Source organism: Neoarius graeffei, chromosome 4 (genome assembly GCF_027579695.1).
Source record: "Neoarius graeffei isolate fNeoGra1 chromosome 4, fNeoGra1.pri, whole genome shotgun sequence".
Lineage (NCBI taxonomy): Eukaryota > Metazoa > Chordata > Actinopteri > Siluriformes > Ariidae > Neoarius > Neoarius graeffei.
Window position 1 is genome coordinate 3,407,882 of NC_083572.1, and position 19,460 is coordinate 3,427,341.

General features: G+C 42.8%; 1 protein-coding gene across 6 annotated transcripts in view; it reads left to right on the plus strand.

The window, feature by feature from the left end:
- Positions 1–1,209: 1,209 nt before the first annotated feature.
- The window catches only part of LOC132884262 (membrane-spanning 4-domains subfamily A member 4A-like), a 35,501-nt gene continuing 17,250 nt past the window's right edge, over positions 1,210–19,460 (plus strand). Inside the window, exons 1-5 of one of the 6 annotated variants that reach the window (XM_060918084.1) lie at positions 1,237–1,272; positions 15,676–15,736; positions 15,961–16,063; positions 16,149–16,268; positions 17,369–17,425. In XM_060918084.1, the coding sequence (XP_060774067.1) occupies positions 15,678–15,736; positions 15,961–16,063; positions 16,149–16,268; positions 17,369–17,425 (339 nt within the window). In that variant the 5' untranslated portion in view covers positions 1,237–1,272; positions 15,676–15,677. Of the gene's footprint in view, positions 1,273–15,638; positions 15,737–15,955; positions 16,064–16,148; positions 16,269–17,368; positions 17,426–19,460 lie in introns of those variants that run through there. The other 5 variants (XM_060918085.1, XM_060918087.1, XM_060918083.1 and 2 more) reach the window with 5 other exon arrangements.

Sequence of the window (19,460 nt, forward strand, 5' to 3'; positions counted from 1 at the left end):
GGTGTGTTTGTGAGTGGCGGAGGACTGCCATGTGTTTCTAAGACAATACACTTAGCTTTGGATGCTAATGGGACAAAAGAAATTAGCCGTAGGCTAATTTCACTAGCTTATAACAGTACTGAATCCACTGAAACCTTGATAAGGTCAAAATGTGTGATAAGGAAATTAAAGTGTTAGTCAGGAATAAAGAGAAGCATGCACAGCATATCTATTAAAACAACTGAGAGATTAAAACAAAACAATAAATCAATTCAACACGCTGTGTGTTTACAGTGTAACAAACCATTCCTGAGGTAAATTCACACTACTTCAATAAAAGCTAAATTCCTAAGACTAGGCTTTTTTATTATGCCCAAAAATGCCAGTCTTACGCGAGATTATGAGAAGATGTCCCGAGACTTTCGGAGTTTTCACCGTTGTGGAGATCTCCGTGAAGTACAGGGGATTTCTTGGAAGAGGTTGAGTTCACAGGAGCCCGTAGAGACTTCTGTAGAAAAACAAAGAATTCTTGATCTGATGCTTTGTAGCTGGTGGGAAGAAAATCTTTGTAGAACAATGTGCACAGAGCTTCAGTTAAAAAAGGGTCCAGCCGCTCTCTTAACTTTGAATTAAAACTGCTTGGGCGGCAGTCGTGATGTCACTTCTAATACGAATAAAACTGGTTGTAACTCAAGCTGAGTTTAAAAATCGCGCGACTCTGGAGTCTACCTTGGCCAAGGGCAAGAAAGAAATCGCGCTAAATCGTGGATCTTGCAAGAAAGAGGTCTTTTTGGGTTTGCTCGGGTAGAGCGAGCCTCTTTGTGTCCGTAGACCGCTGGTCCCGGGACGGAAAGAGGAGGAAGCGGAAGCGTGTTCTGTTACTTATGCTTTCCTGTAGGATGTGACGTTGGTGATCCCGCCCCTGTGTAACGCAGGTCAATGCGGAAGCTGGTGATGGGAGTTGTAGTCCTTAAAGGGACTGTGTATTGTACCTACAATATTATATATATATATATATATATATATATATATATATATATATATATATATATATACACACACACACACGTTCATGTCGGTTAATTTCAAATCTTGTGTTGCTGGATTTAAGACAAATATTAAAGATGACAGACTTGTTCATGCCTCACCACAATCAGGTCAGTCAGCCACAAACATGTTCAAGCAGGTAAAAAAAGAACATTTGTGTAGTTAAAAAGCAAACAAATAAACACTCCACTGGCTCACAAGTCAAACACAACCAAGCCACTTGAAACAAGCACGCTCTCTCATCAGGTAAATATTTTTCTGTCTTTTCTTCATGTTATAAGATCTAACGAAATGAGTTCAATTGTTTTAAAATAATGATTTGTTATTTCTAAACCATTAACATACATCTGTAACTTGTCATTTCAAACCGGTACATTTCCAAGCAATATGAAAATAGCAAAAGTAATTCCATTGTATAAATCTGGGGACAAACACAACTTCACAAATTACAGACCTGTTTCTTTACTTCCTCAATTCTCCAAAATTCTTGAAAAACTATTCAATAACAGATTAGATAAATTCATTGAAAAATACAAACTACTCAGTGATCGTCAATATGGATTTAGAGCAAATAGATCAACAGAGATGGCACTAATGGAATCAATTGAAGAAATCAGTAACTCTATAGATGATAAGAAACATGTCGCTGGGATATTTATTGATCTTCAAAAAGCTTTTGATACTATTAATCATTATATATTAATTAATAAGATGGAACAATATCGGATAAGGGGAGTTGTATTAAATTGGATAAAAAGTGATTTGAGCAACAGGATTCAATTTGTGAAGTTGGGTGACTCTATCTCAACTCAATATTGATTGTGGTGTCCCTCAGGGGTCAGTATTAGGTCCTAAACTGTTTATTCTTTATATAAATGATATGTGCAATGTATCAAAGATATTTAAGATGGTATTATTTGCAGATGACACAAATATGTTTTGTTCTGGAACAAATTTACATGAGTTAAAAAACAATCTCTTCAGAATTGTGCAGGTTAAAAAGTTGGTTTGATTGAAATAAATTATCATTAAATCTGTCTAAAACAAAAATCATGTTATTTAATAATTATAAAATGAATAGGGCAATAAATGTACAGGTAGATGGTGTTGATATTGAAAGAGTTTCTAATAATAAATTTCTTGGGGTAATAATAGATGATAGAATTAATTGGAAATCACATATAAAATACATACTAATGAAACTATCAAGAAGCATATCTGTGTTGAGTAAAGCTAAGCATGCCCTGGACTATCATTCACTCTGCATTCTTTACTGTTCCCTGGTTTTACCGTAATTAAATTACTGCTCAGTGGTGTGGGGAAATAATTATAAATGTTCACTTCATGCAATAACTATACTTCAAAAAAGAGCTATAAGAATAATTCATAGTGCTGGTTACCGAGATCATACTAATTCACTATTCTTAAATTCAAAATGTTTAAAATTCAGGGATATTATAGAATATAAAACTGCCTTAGTAATGTACAAAGTAAGGAATTATAAAGTACCAAGGAATATACAAATAATGTTCTCGGATAGAGAGGGGGGCTATAATTTTAGGGGGAAATTGAAATTTAAAATTTGCAGTGCTAGGACAACTTTAAAAATGTTCAGTATCTCTGTTTGTGGAGTAAAGCTATGGAACAGTCTGAATGTGGAGCTCATGAAATGTACAACTATAAACCAGTTCAAAAAAAGGTATAAGGAACAGATCTTTACGAGGTATAGGGAGGAGGAATTACAATAACATGCTATTGATAATATAAGTGTATATATGTGGGTATGAGTACATACGGATATATTATATAAAAAGTGAGTACTTGTGTGTATATATATATATATATATATATATATATATATATATATATATATGTATGTATGTATGTATGTATGTATAGTGCATAACTGTATATAATATATAAGCATAATATGCATAATTATGTGTAGCAGTTCGGATGGGTGGGTGGAGCACAGAAGGACGGCAGGCCAGAACTGAGTTCACAAAACCCGTTTATTTTAGCTTTTCAGCCTTAACTATACACATATACACACACACTCCCGTCGTCTGGTTGGGGAGAGAGCCCACTCTGCTCTCGCTCTCTTCCTTAAATAGGGCACGGTCACTGGGGAAGACACACAAACACATTAATCAACCTCAGGTGCAGTGATTCTGCCACTTACCTTCCCCGACTCCGCCCTCCGGTCACAGACCGATGCTTGGCCACGCCCCCGCTGCCACATTATGATATGGGCGTCTGTGTATGAATGGATGTGTATAGTCAGAGCCGGCCCGTGGCATAGGCAATATAGGCAAATGCTAAGGGCGCTACGTCCATCCAGGGGCGCAGAAACGGGGGGAGAAAAATTATGACTTCCACTATTCTGAAAACGAATCAGCATTATAATGTCTTAGGCTAATTTAATTGTACAGCAAAGCATGTAGTCAGGGTGCGATTTGTCAAAAAAAGCGGGGTGTGGTGGTGGTTGTTAATCATGAAACAATAAGCGCTCAACAGTGGTTCGCCCTGTCTATAGTGTGTCTTTGGGTGCGCAAGTGCGCATCCGCGGCTATTCTCTGTTTTGGCCATGTAATAGCCTAAGTGTTGTTGGCTAAAGAGTGTTTTTGCATAACGTAGATAACTGACATAGATCTGTTGCTTGTTTTGAATATGGCTGCACTTGGAGCAGTCTGTCGGTGTCGTTGAGCAGTCTGGGCTGAAGTAAAGGTCTTTTATGCACCGAACACGTTTCGCAGCAAGATATCCCAATGGCGCCTGGCACGTTTTTTTTTTTTAATAAAACAAAGTTGCTTTGTTGATCTGTGTTCTCATTAAAATGACAGTTTAGCAGCTCATTCAAGCAACCATGTTGCAAAGAGCTTCCTGGAGGAAAATATAATAAACGCATTGAAAACAAGAAAATATCTCAGTGTGTCAAGACTGCAGGGAAATGAAACAAGCACTCAGATGTGTTCTCTTTACCAGCGCCGGCGAGCGCAAAGTGTGCCCAGGGGCGCCAACGGCGACCAAAACCCCACCAAAAAGGAGGGATGGAGTTATTGAATGGAGATGTTACCAAGTGCATCAGTGGTGTACAGTGTTTTCAACCACTGTGCTGCCAAACTCTAGTACCGCGGAACACTAGTCTGCTGTGAGAGATCACCAAGTGTACCGTGGAAAATTATAGAATGACTGTATATTGTAAATATTGGCAACAGTGTTTTAGTTTCAGTCAACATTTTCTATTGGTGACGTGCCTTGAGATTTTTTCATTGAAAAAAGTGCGCCCTGGCTCATGAAAGGTTGAAAACCTTTTTTACAAAACCTCTGAAGCGGCTGGGGATGTAGAAATACGCGCTCCTTACCTCTGCTGTTACACTACCTGTGACAGTAGCTTCTGCTGAAAGAAGCTTTTCAAAATTAAAACTACTGAAGACTCAACAATGAGTCAAGAACGTCTGAATGGGCTTGCTCTGATGAGCATCAACCAAGAGATCTCAAGAGAAATATCATTTGATGATATTATCAAGGAATTTGCCATTAGGAAGACCAGACGAGTCCCATTGTAATGTTACTTCAATAACAAAGTACCCATAATAGCACTTTTGTTTGAAAATACAGCCCACTGATGTCCTAACAGGGTGCTTAAGTTTGCACAATTTAGAATTGTAGAATTTTTTATTCATTTAATTTGTTAATTCTTCAGAGATGACAACTTTTAATAGCAAAAAAGAAACTAAAAATAATTTCTTGTTTATTGTCCATGCACTACACTTTGAACAGGGTGCGGAAGAGTTTTTGCCCATTATATGGAGATATGTATTGAATTTGTGTGGTCATTTTACTTTGTGACACTTTATGTGAATAATGATAAAAATAATAGCAATAATGAAAAAGATAAAAATGACTTCTTGTTTATTGTCCATGCACCGTACATTGTTTAATAGTAATAGAATAGAGTGATTAGATTAAAGTGTTATTTAGATGTTATTAGAGGGTTTTTTTCTTGGGGGGGGGGGTACCAAAACTCAATCTCGCCTAGGGCAGCCAAAGACCTAGAGCCGGCCCTGTATAGTGCTTAATTTGTGAAGTGGGAGGTCCCAGAATGCAGGAGGTGGGTGGGTCCGGCGGCTCAAAAAAAAAAAAAAAAGGCGGGGGGCGGTTTACTATAACTTTACGCACACGCCTATTGCATGATATGTATTGCAACAGCACCAGTTATCAAATCCTGGACAACAATGGACAACACTCAGAATGTTCTCCAAACAGGCACTCAAGTTCACTCTCGCTCTCCACACATACATTAAGGCAGCGGTCGGGAACCTTTTGGCTGAGAGAGCCATGAAAGCCACATATTTTCAAATACATTTTCGTGAGAGCCATATATAAAAAGTGACGCTGAATACAACTAAAATGCATTTTTACGTATGACCAACAATTTGAGTGTAATACGGTATATTCTTTTTCATAATGAAGAGGCTCTTGACATGCCGTCTTCCTCCTGTCCCCCGCTGAATATTTTGACGCAAACGTAGCTTGGCGTGTTTCGAAGTGCCTCTTTATTTCATTGTTTCATCGATGCAATCTTGTCATTGTATAGGTCTATTGGACACAAAGCAGAAACCTCTCACCCCACAAAGGCGAATTCCTCTGTCCATTCCTGTTGAAATGTACGGTAGCCTACCAGTCACCTTTTTTTCCCTTTTCGCCATGTTCTTTGTCAAAAGGCTTTGCTTTGTGGACAGCTAACTGACTTTTTCATTAAATGGAGGTGGACTTCTTGATCTCAATGTGAACTGATTCATCTGCGAGCCAGATGCAGTCACCAAAAGAGCCACATCTGGCTCCCGAGCCATTGCAGACCCCTGCATTAAGGCAACAACTGGATCAACAATTAACAAATCAAACACAGGTTACAATATATTGATGGCCATAATAAAACACAGCAGAGTAAAGACTTAATCTTGCTTGTGTACCTGACTGAGATTATAAAGAAAGTAAATAAATAAAACGGTCCTGGCACTTGCACCCACAACGCAGCCCCATAGACTGTAGAACGCATTTGAACATTTGAATTGGCAAAATAAATAAATAAATAAAATAATATCAGACATTATGATCTTAGAAAACGCTTTAGTGACGAACAGTTACAGACAGTAATATGTCGTGATATTATGTTATAAAATATTTTTTATTAGGCTATATATTAAATTATATATTAAATTTATCTTCTAAAATAACAGACTGTACTCATATCACAACCGGTTTATTTCACCATTGGAGATCAGATCACACAAGACATGAGTTAAATGACTCATTTTAAGGATTTAAGTAGGGTATTTAAAAGCATAGCCTAGGATTTCAAGCATATTTCAAGTTTAAAAGCAGTGCCAGAAAACATAAGTGCCAGCAAACAAATAAAGGGTTTACAAAACAAGTTGGAGAATTCATTTTTAAAATTTTAGTAAACTTTCTTGGGTTTTTTTTGCCATTTTTACCACAGCGCCAGCTAACGGCTACAAAAAACCTGGTGTTCTACTGAGCAGAAGTATACACCCCATGCCCCCCCCCTTCCCCTTTTGCATGGATTTTGTGGATGTCATAGGAGAGAAATCAACAACAGATATCAAAATCAAAACCGAACACTAAACAAATTTTTATTTACTTATTTATTTAATTTATTGTTTTTTTTCCCCTTTGTGATGGTCACGGAGGTGATCTGATCCATTTAAATAGCTGCCGAAACACTGAATGAAATGAAAATAGCTGCCGGATCCGACGACGGAGGGTCCGGATCTTGTTCCGTCATGTTCCGGCTCAAATTAAGCCCTATATATATATATTTGCATTAGCATTGATACATAATTAACTTTAATTCTTTTTTTATTGTTGTAAATTTTGTTAATTATGCCTTAGATATCATGGTAATGTCTAAATAATGTAATGTATCTACATTGGTTGTAAATTTAATTAAATTCATTCAAGTACGAAGTAAGTAAAGAGCAGTGTCTCTCCCCAGGGATTTCAAAGATCATCCTGGTCAACTGTCATTCTGAAACAGCATTTTGCTTCTTCAAATAGTGTCAAAATCCACTCTATATGTTTCGCAAACACATTCAGTCAGTAAACAAGAAGTCGATGTGGAACAGACCTGAAAACAGTACACATGGTATAGAACCCCAAGCTGAAGCTCGATACCAAAGATCAAGCAGTTGTGATTTGTAGTTGCTGAGAAAAGTATTACAAAATTTTTGTAAATCCACCCTATATGCTTTGTAAATACATTCAGTCAGTAAACAGGAAGTTGATGTACGACAGACCTGAAAATGGGATACACAGTATAGAACCCCAAGCTGAAACTCAGTACCAAGCAGTCGCGGCTGGTAGTCTTTCAAACAGGGGAGGCTGGTCGGTTACGATATTTCCAGATTTTAAAAGAAAAAAGAAAAAACACATCAATTTTGCCCATACTCTTGCCTCTGATCTGGCTGATTGTTGGCAGGGTCACAAACTGTGAAATAACAGGTTCTTTTGGCCCATTAGCCTACTGTCCAATATACATGATGGTGGTGTTGGGGGGGTATATTTTAACATTTTATATTTTAAAACTGTGGCATGTGGCATGTTGTTTAAAAATTGATCATTATTGAAAGCAGCTCTTTGTCAGGAACCTCAGCAGTAACAGCAGAGTGTTCTGGAATAGGCACAAGCACTGACCTTGGGGAGCCAAACATAGAGCTGGGTGCCACACATTTCATTCAATGACACTTTCCCTATATTTTACTTATTTTGACTGAGAAATGTTTTATTGACTATTTTGATAACCCTTCACTTTTAATCCAGGTCTGTAGTGTGAAATGTTCTCGGCTGTGTTTTTGTTTAAAAATGTTTTCCAAATTGTAGCTGTGTTTAATTCATATCCAGAGAAATATATATTCCAATATAATATACTCAGCATAAACATTTTAAATAGATTCTATATTTTTGGTCCATCCATGACATATTACTAAAGTAGCCTATTTACTGTTGTTGATGTGGGTCACTTGCTGTTAGCCAATTCACTTTCTCGTACCAGGAGAGCTGAAAGGAACGAGTATTATTCCCGACCTTTTTCACCAAGTCAATTTGAGGCGTTGGTCTACCCTGCTCTTTAATTTTAATTTTTTCCTCGAAAGGAAGACTGGCAAATGGCTTCGCCAAAATTAAATCAGCAATGCTTGGCATCCGTGCGCAGCTTTCTTGCTAGCTGACTAGCCCCCTCAAGTTCAGTCACTCAAATAAACGAAATTTCTGGAACTAAGATAGCAAACTTGACAACACTACACTTTATTTACAATGAAAATATATACAAACTAAAAAAGCTGGTAGAAACCGTATGTAATGAATGAAATCGAAATGTAAGCTGATCTCTTACAATACACCACAGCACTTGCGATTCCGCATGGGACTGAACTGAAATTCACTGCCGCCTGTCTATAGTTGAAACGAGCTGTCAATCAAAGAAAATATCCGTCTGCTTTCACCAATCACCAGTCTCCTCGTGGAAAGCTTTGCCATGTCCCTCCCACTGTGAGGCTGGGAGTCCGTGGGCGGGCGTTTTCGCAGTATTTGTCCAATAACCGTCTTTCATTTTGATATTGAAAAGTGCATAGCTCCCAAATGCCATTGAAGTGCACTGAGGCTGGGCTGCATCGCGCTGTCACGAGGGGGAAAAACTCACGCACACATTAGGTGAACTGGGGAAAGTTATAACGGAATGATTTTGCACTGTAGTTGGGTTGAGCACATATATTTCTATGATTCTGGATCTGAAATAGCAATGTTATAAGGTCGGCTATAACATAAGCCTAGTGCAATTCATCCTACATGATGTTCGTCATTTTTAGAGGAGGCTGAGCCTCCCTCGTTGTCTTAGAGCAATCGCCCGTGGTACCAAGTGGCTATGATTTGTGGTTGCTGAGAAAAAAGGTGTTTGGGACGGACGGAGATATGGAGATACCAGCGGAAGGAGGTAAACGCTCCTTCGGAGTGGGAGTATAAAAATAAAAAGGAAGAAATAACACAATGTATGTCCGCAGTTCAGGTTTGACCCAAAACAGGAAACCGGTGTGTTCGTTTTCATGTGAATGAGACAGAGACAGATGTAAAGATCTTCAGTAGATTGTGGATGTGATGGGTGACGCTGTAAACATGATGTTTGCTCAAGAAAATGTTCTGTCAGTGACTTTATTCATGTACAGCATCAGCAGATTAAATGTTTTGTATTTTAAGGTTTAATATTTTGAGTTCTCTTTGAAACTTGGACAGTTTACAGCTCATACTGACATTTTTTGGGAATGGTAAAGACACACTTTTGTGATGTAACGTGGCAGAGTGAATATTATTATTATTATTATTATTATTATATTTTGAATAAAAATATCAGTTAGTGTCGATCAGTTTTGCAGCACACTTTGTCATCTTAATCTCAGGGGGAAACATTATCGGAATGTCGCCTGTGTAATCTGAATAAACATGATGGAAGGATGGAGTTGATTCACTTTAAGTAAAGTTCCACCAGTCACTTTAATAGGAACATGTTGTTGGTTCTAAGATCCCTGTTCTTGGCTGCAGGAGCGGAACCCAATGTGTTCTTCTGTTCTGCTGTTGCATACTGAGAAGCTTTTCTGCTCACCGTGGTTGTAAAGAGTGATTGTATGAGTTACTATATCCTTCCTGGCAAAAAAGCTCAAACTGCTCAATCTGTCCATTTTCTGATCTCCACCTTCTCTTATCAACAAGGCGTTTGTTTCCACCCACAGAACTGTCACTCACTCGTTCACTGTGTTTGTTTGTTTTTTTGTTTTTCGCACCATTCTGTGTAAACTCTACAGACTGCTGTGTGTGAAAACCCCAGGAGGAGATCAGCAGTTTCTGAAAGACTCAAACCAAATATACTCCTCTGGCTCAAACCAACACCCATACCACAGTGAAAGACAGAAAGTCACACTTCACTGTGAGATCACAATTTTTCCTGTTCTGATGTTTGAACATTGTGAACATTAACTGAAGCTCTTGATTTGTTTCTGCGTGATTTGATGCATCGTGCTGCTGTCGAGGGATCGGCTGATTAGAGAACTGCAGAAAACAGCAGGTGGATGATGGGGTGTTCCTAATAAAGTAGCCAGTGAGTGACCGTATATGTTGAGATTTTTTTTTTGCATGCTTCCACTTTAAGTTAAAAGAACAAATTTATTTGTTAATTAATTAACAAATTTAAAAAAATCAGCCATTTTGACCTGAACAGAGCAGAAGGTTTAATAAAATAAATAAATAAATAAATAAATAAATAAATATGGGCGCTCAGCGAGCACCTCGGTGTGATCAGCTGTTCGTTTAGCGACAGAATGATGGAACTGTCAGTGCATGCTCAAAGGGAAACCTGTAGATGGTGGTAATGCAACACTGTGGATGCCAGCTGCCATAAAACCCAAAAGAAGAAGAAGAAGGTAAACCCGCGCATGCATACACGGACTTCCTCTGTCTGCTTGACTGCACAAAGCGAGCGATTTCATGCACGTTATTTGCTTTAATCCCCTCACATTAAATAACTTCCCAGCCACAAAACAGAATGGCCTGATATTTTGTTAGATATTACAGAAATAAACAGTTATGACAATGACCACATTTCAGAGGGAACTTAATTTCACCGATTTTATGAAATCTAAAAGCCGTCTAGGTTTAAACAACACTGTGGCAGCGGGGGCGTGGCCAAGCAGCAGTCTGTGAATGGAGGGCGGGGTCGGGGAAGGTAAGTGGCTAGGTCATTACACCTGATGTCAATTTGTGTGTGTGTGTGTGTGTGTGTGTGTGTGTTTGTTGCAGGGATGGAGTATAAAGGGAGGGGGAGAGGAGAGAAAAGGCTCTCCCCGACCACAACACTTGTGTGAGTGAGTGAGAGAGAAAGAAAGAAAGAAAGAAAGAAAGAAAGAAAGAAAGAAAGAAAGAAAGAAAGAAAGCTGAAAAGCCGAATAAAGTGCGTGTGTGTAAATACAAACTCTCCCCTGCCGTGCTTCTGTGCTCCACCCACACTGGGGTTTACTACAGTGGTGCCGAAACCCAGGACACACAGAAGGGAACCGCCCCATGGAGTCCTCCCCGTTCAAAGAGCTCATCCTTGCCCTCGCTACTGCCCAGCAGAACCAGCATCAAGAGCTGATCACCCTCCGGAAGGAGCAGCAGCAGCGCTTCGAAGCCTTGATGCTGGCCCAGCAGGAAGATCACCAGGCGTTCCAGAACCGGCTCATGTCAGCAGGGCCGCCGGCTGCCGCTGCCACCACCCTCATGAAGATGGGACCGCAGGACGATCCGGAAGCATTCCTCGCTCTCTTTGAGAAAACAGCCAAGGCGTGGGGGTGGCTGCTGGAGCAGCGCGCAGGGCGCCTCCTCCCGCTCCTAACTGGCGAGCTGCAGCTTGCAGTGCAGCAGCTCCCTGCTGACAGCCGGCTGGTCTATGCAGACCTGAGGAAAGCCATCCTGCAGCGGTTCAGCCGCTCCCCGAAGCAACACCGTCAGCGCTTCCGGACGCTGACACTGGAGGATGTCGGCCGGCCATTTGCATTCAGCCAGCAACTCCGGGACGCCTGCCGGCAGTGGCTGAGGGCGGAAGACCGCGACGCCGAGGAGATCATCGATCTGGTGGCACTGGAGCAGTTTATCTCTCAACTTCCGGAAGGAACGGCGGAATGGGTCCAGTGTCACCGCCCGGTGTCACTGGAACGAGCCATCGAGCTGGCGGAGGACCATCTGGAGGCGGCTCTGACGGCAAGCAGACGAGGCGCCTCCCCTCGCTTCTCTTCCCTCTCTCTCTCTTCCTCTCTCCTGTCTCTTGTCCCCCTCTCCACCCCGTTCCCCTGCCACGAAGGTGGCAGCTGGCTCCTCCCCAGCTGGCCCATCGCACTCATGGTGTCCTCCTATCTCCCTCTTCTGTGTCTGTGTTGTCTCCCCCTCAGGTGAGTGACACCCATAACACCAGCGCAGAGGGAAAGCCTGGGCCAGTGTGCTGGCGCGGCAGGGAATTGGAGTGTCTCCCGAATCAGAGCCCTGCAAGGGAGGTGGGGGCTGTCATCCGGATCCCTGATGCACTGGAAACCGCCCCCGATCGGGCCGGAACGTATCGCGTACCAGTGAGTATTCAAGGGCACACATTTCACGCTTTGGTGGATTCCGGTTGTAATCAGACCTCAATTCACCAATGCCTGGTGCAAGGTGAGGCATTGTGGGGAGCACAAGTGGTGAAAGTGTTGTGTGTGCACGGGGATGTTCACCATTACCCTCTAGTGTCTGTCCATATTCTATTCCAGAGCCAACCGCATAAAATGAAGGCGGCAGTTAATCCTCGTCTTACCCACTCGTTGATCTTGGGTACTGATTGGCTGGGATTTAAAGGATTAATGGAGTATTTAACATGCAGTGGGTCCTGCCCTAGTATGTCACGGGAAGATCCTGGTGTGGCATTGGCTGGAGAAGCTGTCACAGAGCCGTCTGCGTCAACACCGCGTCAGAGTGAGGAGCACTCCGCTCCTCCTCCCTCTCTCGGGGATTCTCTTGGGGATTTCCCGATAGAGCAGTCGTGAGACGAGACTCTGCGGCATGCGTTTGACCAAGTGAGAGTAATCGATGGTCAAACTCTTCAGCCAAGCGCGGCGCCAACCTTCCCCTATTTTGCCATTATTAAAGATAGATTGTACCGAGTGACGCAGGACACTCAAACCAAGGAACGAGTAACCCAGTTGTTAATCCCAAAGAGCCGTAGGGAACTCGTATTCCATGCGGCTCACTTTAATCCCATAGCTGGACACTTGGGGCAAGACAAAACACTAGCCCGAATAATGGCCCGGTTCTATTGGCCTGGGATTCACGGGGATGTCCGTCGGTGGTGTGCGGCGTGCCGTGAATGCCAATTAGTAAATCCCGTGGCCACTCCAAATGCGCCGTTGCGCCCTCTTCCTCTTATCGAGACCCCGTTTGAGCAAATTGGGATGGATCTCATCAGGCCATTAGATCGGTCAGCATGGGGATATCGCTTTATTTTAGTTCTGGTGGACTATGCAACGCGATATCTGGAGGCAGTGCCTCTCCGCAATATCTCAGCACGCAGTATTGCGGAAGCGCTCTTCCGCGTTATCTCCCGGGTCGGGATTCCGAAAGAAATCCTGACATACCAAGGCACCTCGTTTATGTCACACACACTGCACGAGCTGTATGGGTTACTGGAGATTAAGTCCATCCACACCAGTGTATATCACCCACAAACGGATGGATTAGTAGAGCGATTCAACCAGACACTCAAAAACATCTCATCTCATCTCATCTCATTATCTCTAGCCGCTTTATCCTGTTCTACAGGGTTGCAGGCAAGCTGGAGCCTATCCCAGCTGACTATGGGCGAAAGGCGGGGTACACCCTGGACAAGTCACCAGGTCATCACAGGGCTACTCAAAAACATAATCCGGAAATTCGTTAGTGAAGATGCGCGTAATTGGGATAAGTGGCTCGAACCCCTGTTGTTCGTAGTACGAGAGGTCCCGCAAGCCTCCACAGGGTTTTCTCCCTTCGAATTATTATATGGGCGTAAGCCACGTGGCATTCTGGATGTGCTGTGGGAAAATTGGGAGGAGGGACCTTCACCGAGTAAAAATGAAATCCAGTACGTTCTTGACCTGTGCACAAAACTTCACACCCTCACGCAATTAACACAGGAGAATTTACGGCAGGCACAAGAACGTCAAAGCTGGCTGTACGACAGGGGCACACGCCTTAGAGAATTCACACCGGGAGAAAAAGTACTCGTATTATTGCCTACGTCGAGTTCTAAATTAGTCGCCAAGTGGAAAGGGCCCTTTGAGGTCACACGGCGAGTCGAGGACGTCGACTATGAGGTAAAGTGAATGGATAGGGGTGGGGCACTGCAAGTATACCACCTCAACCTTTTAAAATGCTGGAATGAGGGTCCCCGTGGCATTGGCGTCAGTTGTCCCAGAGAAGGCGGAGCTGGGGCCGGAGGTAAAAAAGATATCGCAGACCATTCCGGTCCCTTGTGGGGACCACCTCTCGCCAACCCAACTCACGGAGGTAGCCAAGTTGCAGAAGGAATTTTCCGACGTGTTCTCGCCCCTTCCGTGTTGTACCCACCTCATAGAACACCACATTGAAATGCCCCCGGGGGTGGTAGTATGTAGCCACCCTTACTGCTTGCCCAAACACAAGAAAAAGGTGGTTTGGGATGAACTCAAGGCCATGCTCGAAATGGGCATAATCGAGGAGTCCCACAGTGACTGGAGCAGCCCAGTGGTCCTGGTTCCCAAGACTGATGGGTCGGTCCGGTTCTGTGTGGACTATAGAAAGGTCAACGTGGTGTCTAAATTTGACGCGTACCCAATGCCTCGCATTGATGAGTTGCTTGATTGGTTAGGCGCTGCTCGCGTTTATTCGACACTGGATCTAACCAAGGGATATTGGCAGATCCCCTTGACTCCTCTATCCCGAGAGAAAATGGCCTTTTCCACACCATTTGGTTTACACTAATTAATCATGCTCCCCTTTGGGTTATTTGGGGCGCCCGCTACGTTCCAGCGGCTTATGGACAGGGTCCTCCGCCCTCATGCTGCCTACGCAGCTGCCTATCTAGACGACATAATAATCTACAGTCATGATTGGCCGTGGCACTTGGAACACCTGAGGGCTGTTCTAAAGTCGCTGAGATGAGCGGGCCTCACAGCTAACCCAAAAAAGTGTGCGATTGGGCGGGTGGAAGTACAGTATCTGGGGTTCCACTTGGGTCATGGGCAGGTGCGTCCCCAAATTAACAAGACTGCAGCGATTGCGGCCTGCCCGAGGCCCAAGACCAAAAAGGAGGTGAGGGGTTCTTGGGGCTGGCTGGCTATTATCGTAGGTTTATACCTAACTATTCGGACGTCACCAGTCAGCTAACCGACCTCACTAAAAAGGGGGCTCCAGATCCGGTCCAGTGGACGGAGCAATGCCAACAGGCCTTCTTGGAGGTAAAAGCTGCACTGTGTGGGGGGCCACTTTTACACTCCCCTGACTTCTCTCTCCCCTTTATTTTGCAGACTGATGCATTGGACAGGGGGCTGGGGGCCGTTTTGTCCCAGGAGGTGGAGGGTGAGGAGTGCCCGGTGCTGTACATCAGCCAGAAGCTGTCAATGCACAAGAGCAAGTCCAGCACAATTGAAAAGGAGTGTCTCACCATCAAGTGGGCAGTGCTCGCCCTCCGATACTACCTGCTGGGGCGCCCTTTCACTCTCTGTTCGGACCACACGCCCCTCCAGTGGCTCCACCGCATGAAGGATGCCAATGCGCGGATCACCCATTGGTATCTCGCGCTCCAGCTATTTAAGTTCGAGGTGATCCACAGGCCGGGGGCGCAGATGGTGGCGGCAGACTTCCTGTCCCATCGGGGGGGGAGTCAGCTTCAGGCCGGATGGCTCCCCAGCCTGAGTCGGGCGGTGGGGGTATGGGGCATCAGGGGTGTGGCCAAGCAGCAGTCTGTGAATGGAGGGTGGGGTCAGGGAAGGTAAGTGGCTAGGTCATTACACCTGATGTCAATTTGTGTGTGTGTGTGTGTGTGTGTGTGTTTGTTCGTTGCAGGGATGGAGTATAAAGGGATAGGGAGAGGAGAGAAGAGGCTCTCCCCGACCACAACACTTGAGTGAGTGAGTGAGTGAGTAAGAAAGAAAGAAAGAAAGAAAGAAAGAAAGAAAGAAAGAAAGCTGAAAAGCCAAATAAAGTGTGTGTGTGTGTGTGTGTGTGTGTGTGTGTGTGTGTGTGTGTGTGTGTAAACACAAACTCTCGCCTGCCGTGCTTCTGTGCTCCACCCACACTGGGGTTTACTCCAAACACTTCTTAACATTGTCATGTCTGTTCATAGCACAGGAACCAACCTACCATCATTATCATGACCCCTGTAACAGCTCCAGCTGATGCCCAACTCTCCCAGTGCAGGGTGTTTCTCAAAGGCGAGCCCAAAGCATTGGGGGTAAATACTTTTATCCATTCATAATAGTGCTGAATTAACAGTGAATATTTTACTCTTTAATCAATTTGTTTCTTTTTCTCCACAGATTGTGCAGATCATGATCGGAGTCATGACCTTCTTGTTCGGAATCATTTTAACCACATCTTATTTTACGGTTATGACCATCAGTGGGATCAGTCGGATCACTCTGTGGGGATCACTGATTGTAGGTTATTTTGGGGCTGCATTTACAGCACCTTATTTTTCACATTACGGCTCAGAAGTGACTTTGCTTCGTATTTTATATCACGATTCAATGTAAAATAATCCAGAAAACTATTGAAGCATGATGGTGGTATTACGATGTTTGCTGATTGTCTGACTTACTCGGTCACTTTTGGACTTTTGGTGCTATATTCTTTCTTTTTTTTAAAGTTAGGAATATATATATATATATATATATATATATATATATATATATATATAAAATGTATGTGTGTGTGTGTGTATATATCTCATCTCATTATCTCCAGCCACTTTATCCTTCTCCAGGGTCGCAGGCAAGCTGGAGCCTATCCCAGCTGACTACGGGCGAAAGGCAGGGTACACCCTGGACAAGTCGCCAGGTCATCACAGGGCTGACACATAGACACAGACAACCATTCACACTCACATTCACACCTACGGTCAATTTAGAGTCACCAGTTAACCTAACCTGCATGTCTTTGGACTGTGGTGGAAACCGGAGCACCCGGAGGAAACCCACGCGGACACGGGGAGAACATGCAAACTCCACACAGAAAGGCCCTCGCCGGCCCTGGGGCTCGAACCCAGGACCTTCTTGCTGTGAGGCGACAGCGCTAACCACTACACCACCGTGCCGCCCGTGTGTGTATATATATATATATATATATATATATATATTTTTTTTTTTGGTATTGGTCTTCAAAAAGATTTTATTGGTATACAGGCAGGGGAAATCCAAAACATAAGGCAGATACATGGTCAAAACAACAACAACATACACATATTGACATGATGTACTGTGCATATTGATTTTCTAAACTATAGTCTATCGAGAAACAACCATGATGATATAACACTGAACATGATGCTACCACCACTGTGCTTCAATTTTATGTCCTAGCTTCTGTACATGATTAATATAAAATAATTTAAAATACAAATTTAAATCCTGGTTGTTACATAACAAAATATGGGAAAGATTACAGGGGTAAATACTTATGCAGTCACAATAACCCTATTTTGACTTGTTTTTATGTGAGTATTTGATAAACAAAACAGTTGCATTTCTTTTTTTAACAGGTTATAAGTTCTGGTTCTCTGTCAGTCGCTGCAGTGAACCACTCTAATTCCTGCCTGGTAGGTAATTTTTAAATTTGCTTTTTATCCATTTTTAGTTTTCCATTCGAACCTCCTACACTGTGTTTGTTTCGTTGTAAAGCTGTGGGATGAAGGAAAACATCCAGTCACTGATGATTTAAAGAACAAAAAGAACCCGAGAAAGTCAGCATTCTCGCTTGTGTCAAAACCGACGGCACTGATGCATAGTGAGAACATTTATCTGGAAAACCACACTGTGACCTCGACTGCTCATGGTGTAGCATCGAGAAACCATAAAACACACCGTCTGACATCTGTCCTACATACATACAGGAAATTATACTATGGTGTGAAGATATGAAGAAGTTTATTTTGAGTGACATATTTTTCAACACAAGAAGATAAACTTCACATCTTCTCACCACCATGTAATGTTCTTTATAATATGGACACATCCACACACTCACAAAAAAACGCAATTTAACCAAAAGAATTTTAACTTTGAACAAGTTCACCATCTAGTCAGCCGGGAAACACTGGGAGTGACATCATTGGAGTGAAATATCAGGAATTATTATCCACAGAGTAAATTTTTTCAATGGAATAAAAACGTGTTCTGGTGGCACGGTGGTGTAGTGGTTAGTGCTGTCGCCTCACAGCAAGAAGGTCCGGGTTCAAGCCCCGTGGCTGGCGAGGGCCTTTCTGTGCGGAGTTTGCATGTTCTCCCCGTGTCCACATGGGTTTCCTCCGGGTGCTCCGGTTTCCCCCACAGTCCAAAGACATGCAGGTTAGGTTAACTGGTGACTCTAAATTGAGCGTAGGTGTGAATGTGAGTGTGAATGGTTGTCTGTGTCTATGTGTCAGCCCTGTGATGACCTGGCGACTTGTCCAGGGTGTACCCCGCCTTTCACCCATAGTCAGCTGGGATAGGCTCCAGCTTGCCTGCGACCCTGTAGAAGGATAAAGCGGCTAGAGATAATGAGATGAGATGAAAAATGTGTTCTATTCCCTTCTAGTGGGTTCCATTCATTTGGTTTGATAGCATGCAATATTGTGAGCATATCGCTTATCCTACATGTATTACATCACTCTACCTAATGGGATGAGAATGAGCATTGAATATGGGTTACGATGTTGCACGGTTGTCAATACAACATGACATCACACGTTAGAGATGTAAAACTTCGGTGCTAGAGAGCAACTGTGATGATTTGTAAACAAACAGCGCTTCCAGGTTTGTTTCATTAAAAAAATACAGAAGATTTAGAGAGAATTTTGAAAGATACGTTGAACACCTGAAAGGAATGTATTATAATAATAATAATAATAATAATAATAATAATAATATTGGCTGGCTTTTTTTCATGGTCTATCAAATATATTCAATTCAGCTACTGAACGAGTCAAAGACGAGTATCATGCAAGGTGAATGGAATATATCTGATATATCATGAAAAAATCCAGCCAATATTATTTAAATATGTTGCTTGGATCAGGCAGTGTAGTGGTTAGCACTGTCACCTCACAGCAAGAAGGTCCAGGTTTCAGCCCAGTGGCCGGTGAGGGCCTTTCTGTGTGGAGTTTGCATGTTCTCCCCGTGTCCACGTGGGTTTCCTCCGGGTGCTCCGGTTTCCCCCACAGTCCAAAGACATGCAGGTTAGGTTAACTGGTGACTCTAAATTGAGCGTAGGTGTGAGTGTGAATGATTGTCTGTGTCTATGTGTCAGCCCTGTGATGACCTGGCAACTTGTCCAGGGTCTACCCCGCCTCTCGCCCGTAGTCAGCTGGGATAGGCTCCAGCTTGCCTGTGACCCTGCACAGGATAAGCAGCTGCAGATAATGGATGGAGGGTTACTCAGATCCACAATGTATTTTGTATGAAAAATGTGAATTTTTTCAACACAAGAAGATAAACTTCATATCTTCTGGCCAATGTGTGATTTACTTTTTATGATATCGACACAAACAAAAAGTACCCGAATTTATCAAAACGATTTATCACTTTCCTCACAAGTAACACACACACACACACACACACATATATATATATATATATATATATATATATATATAT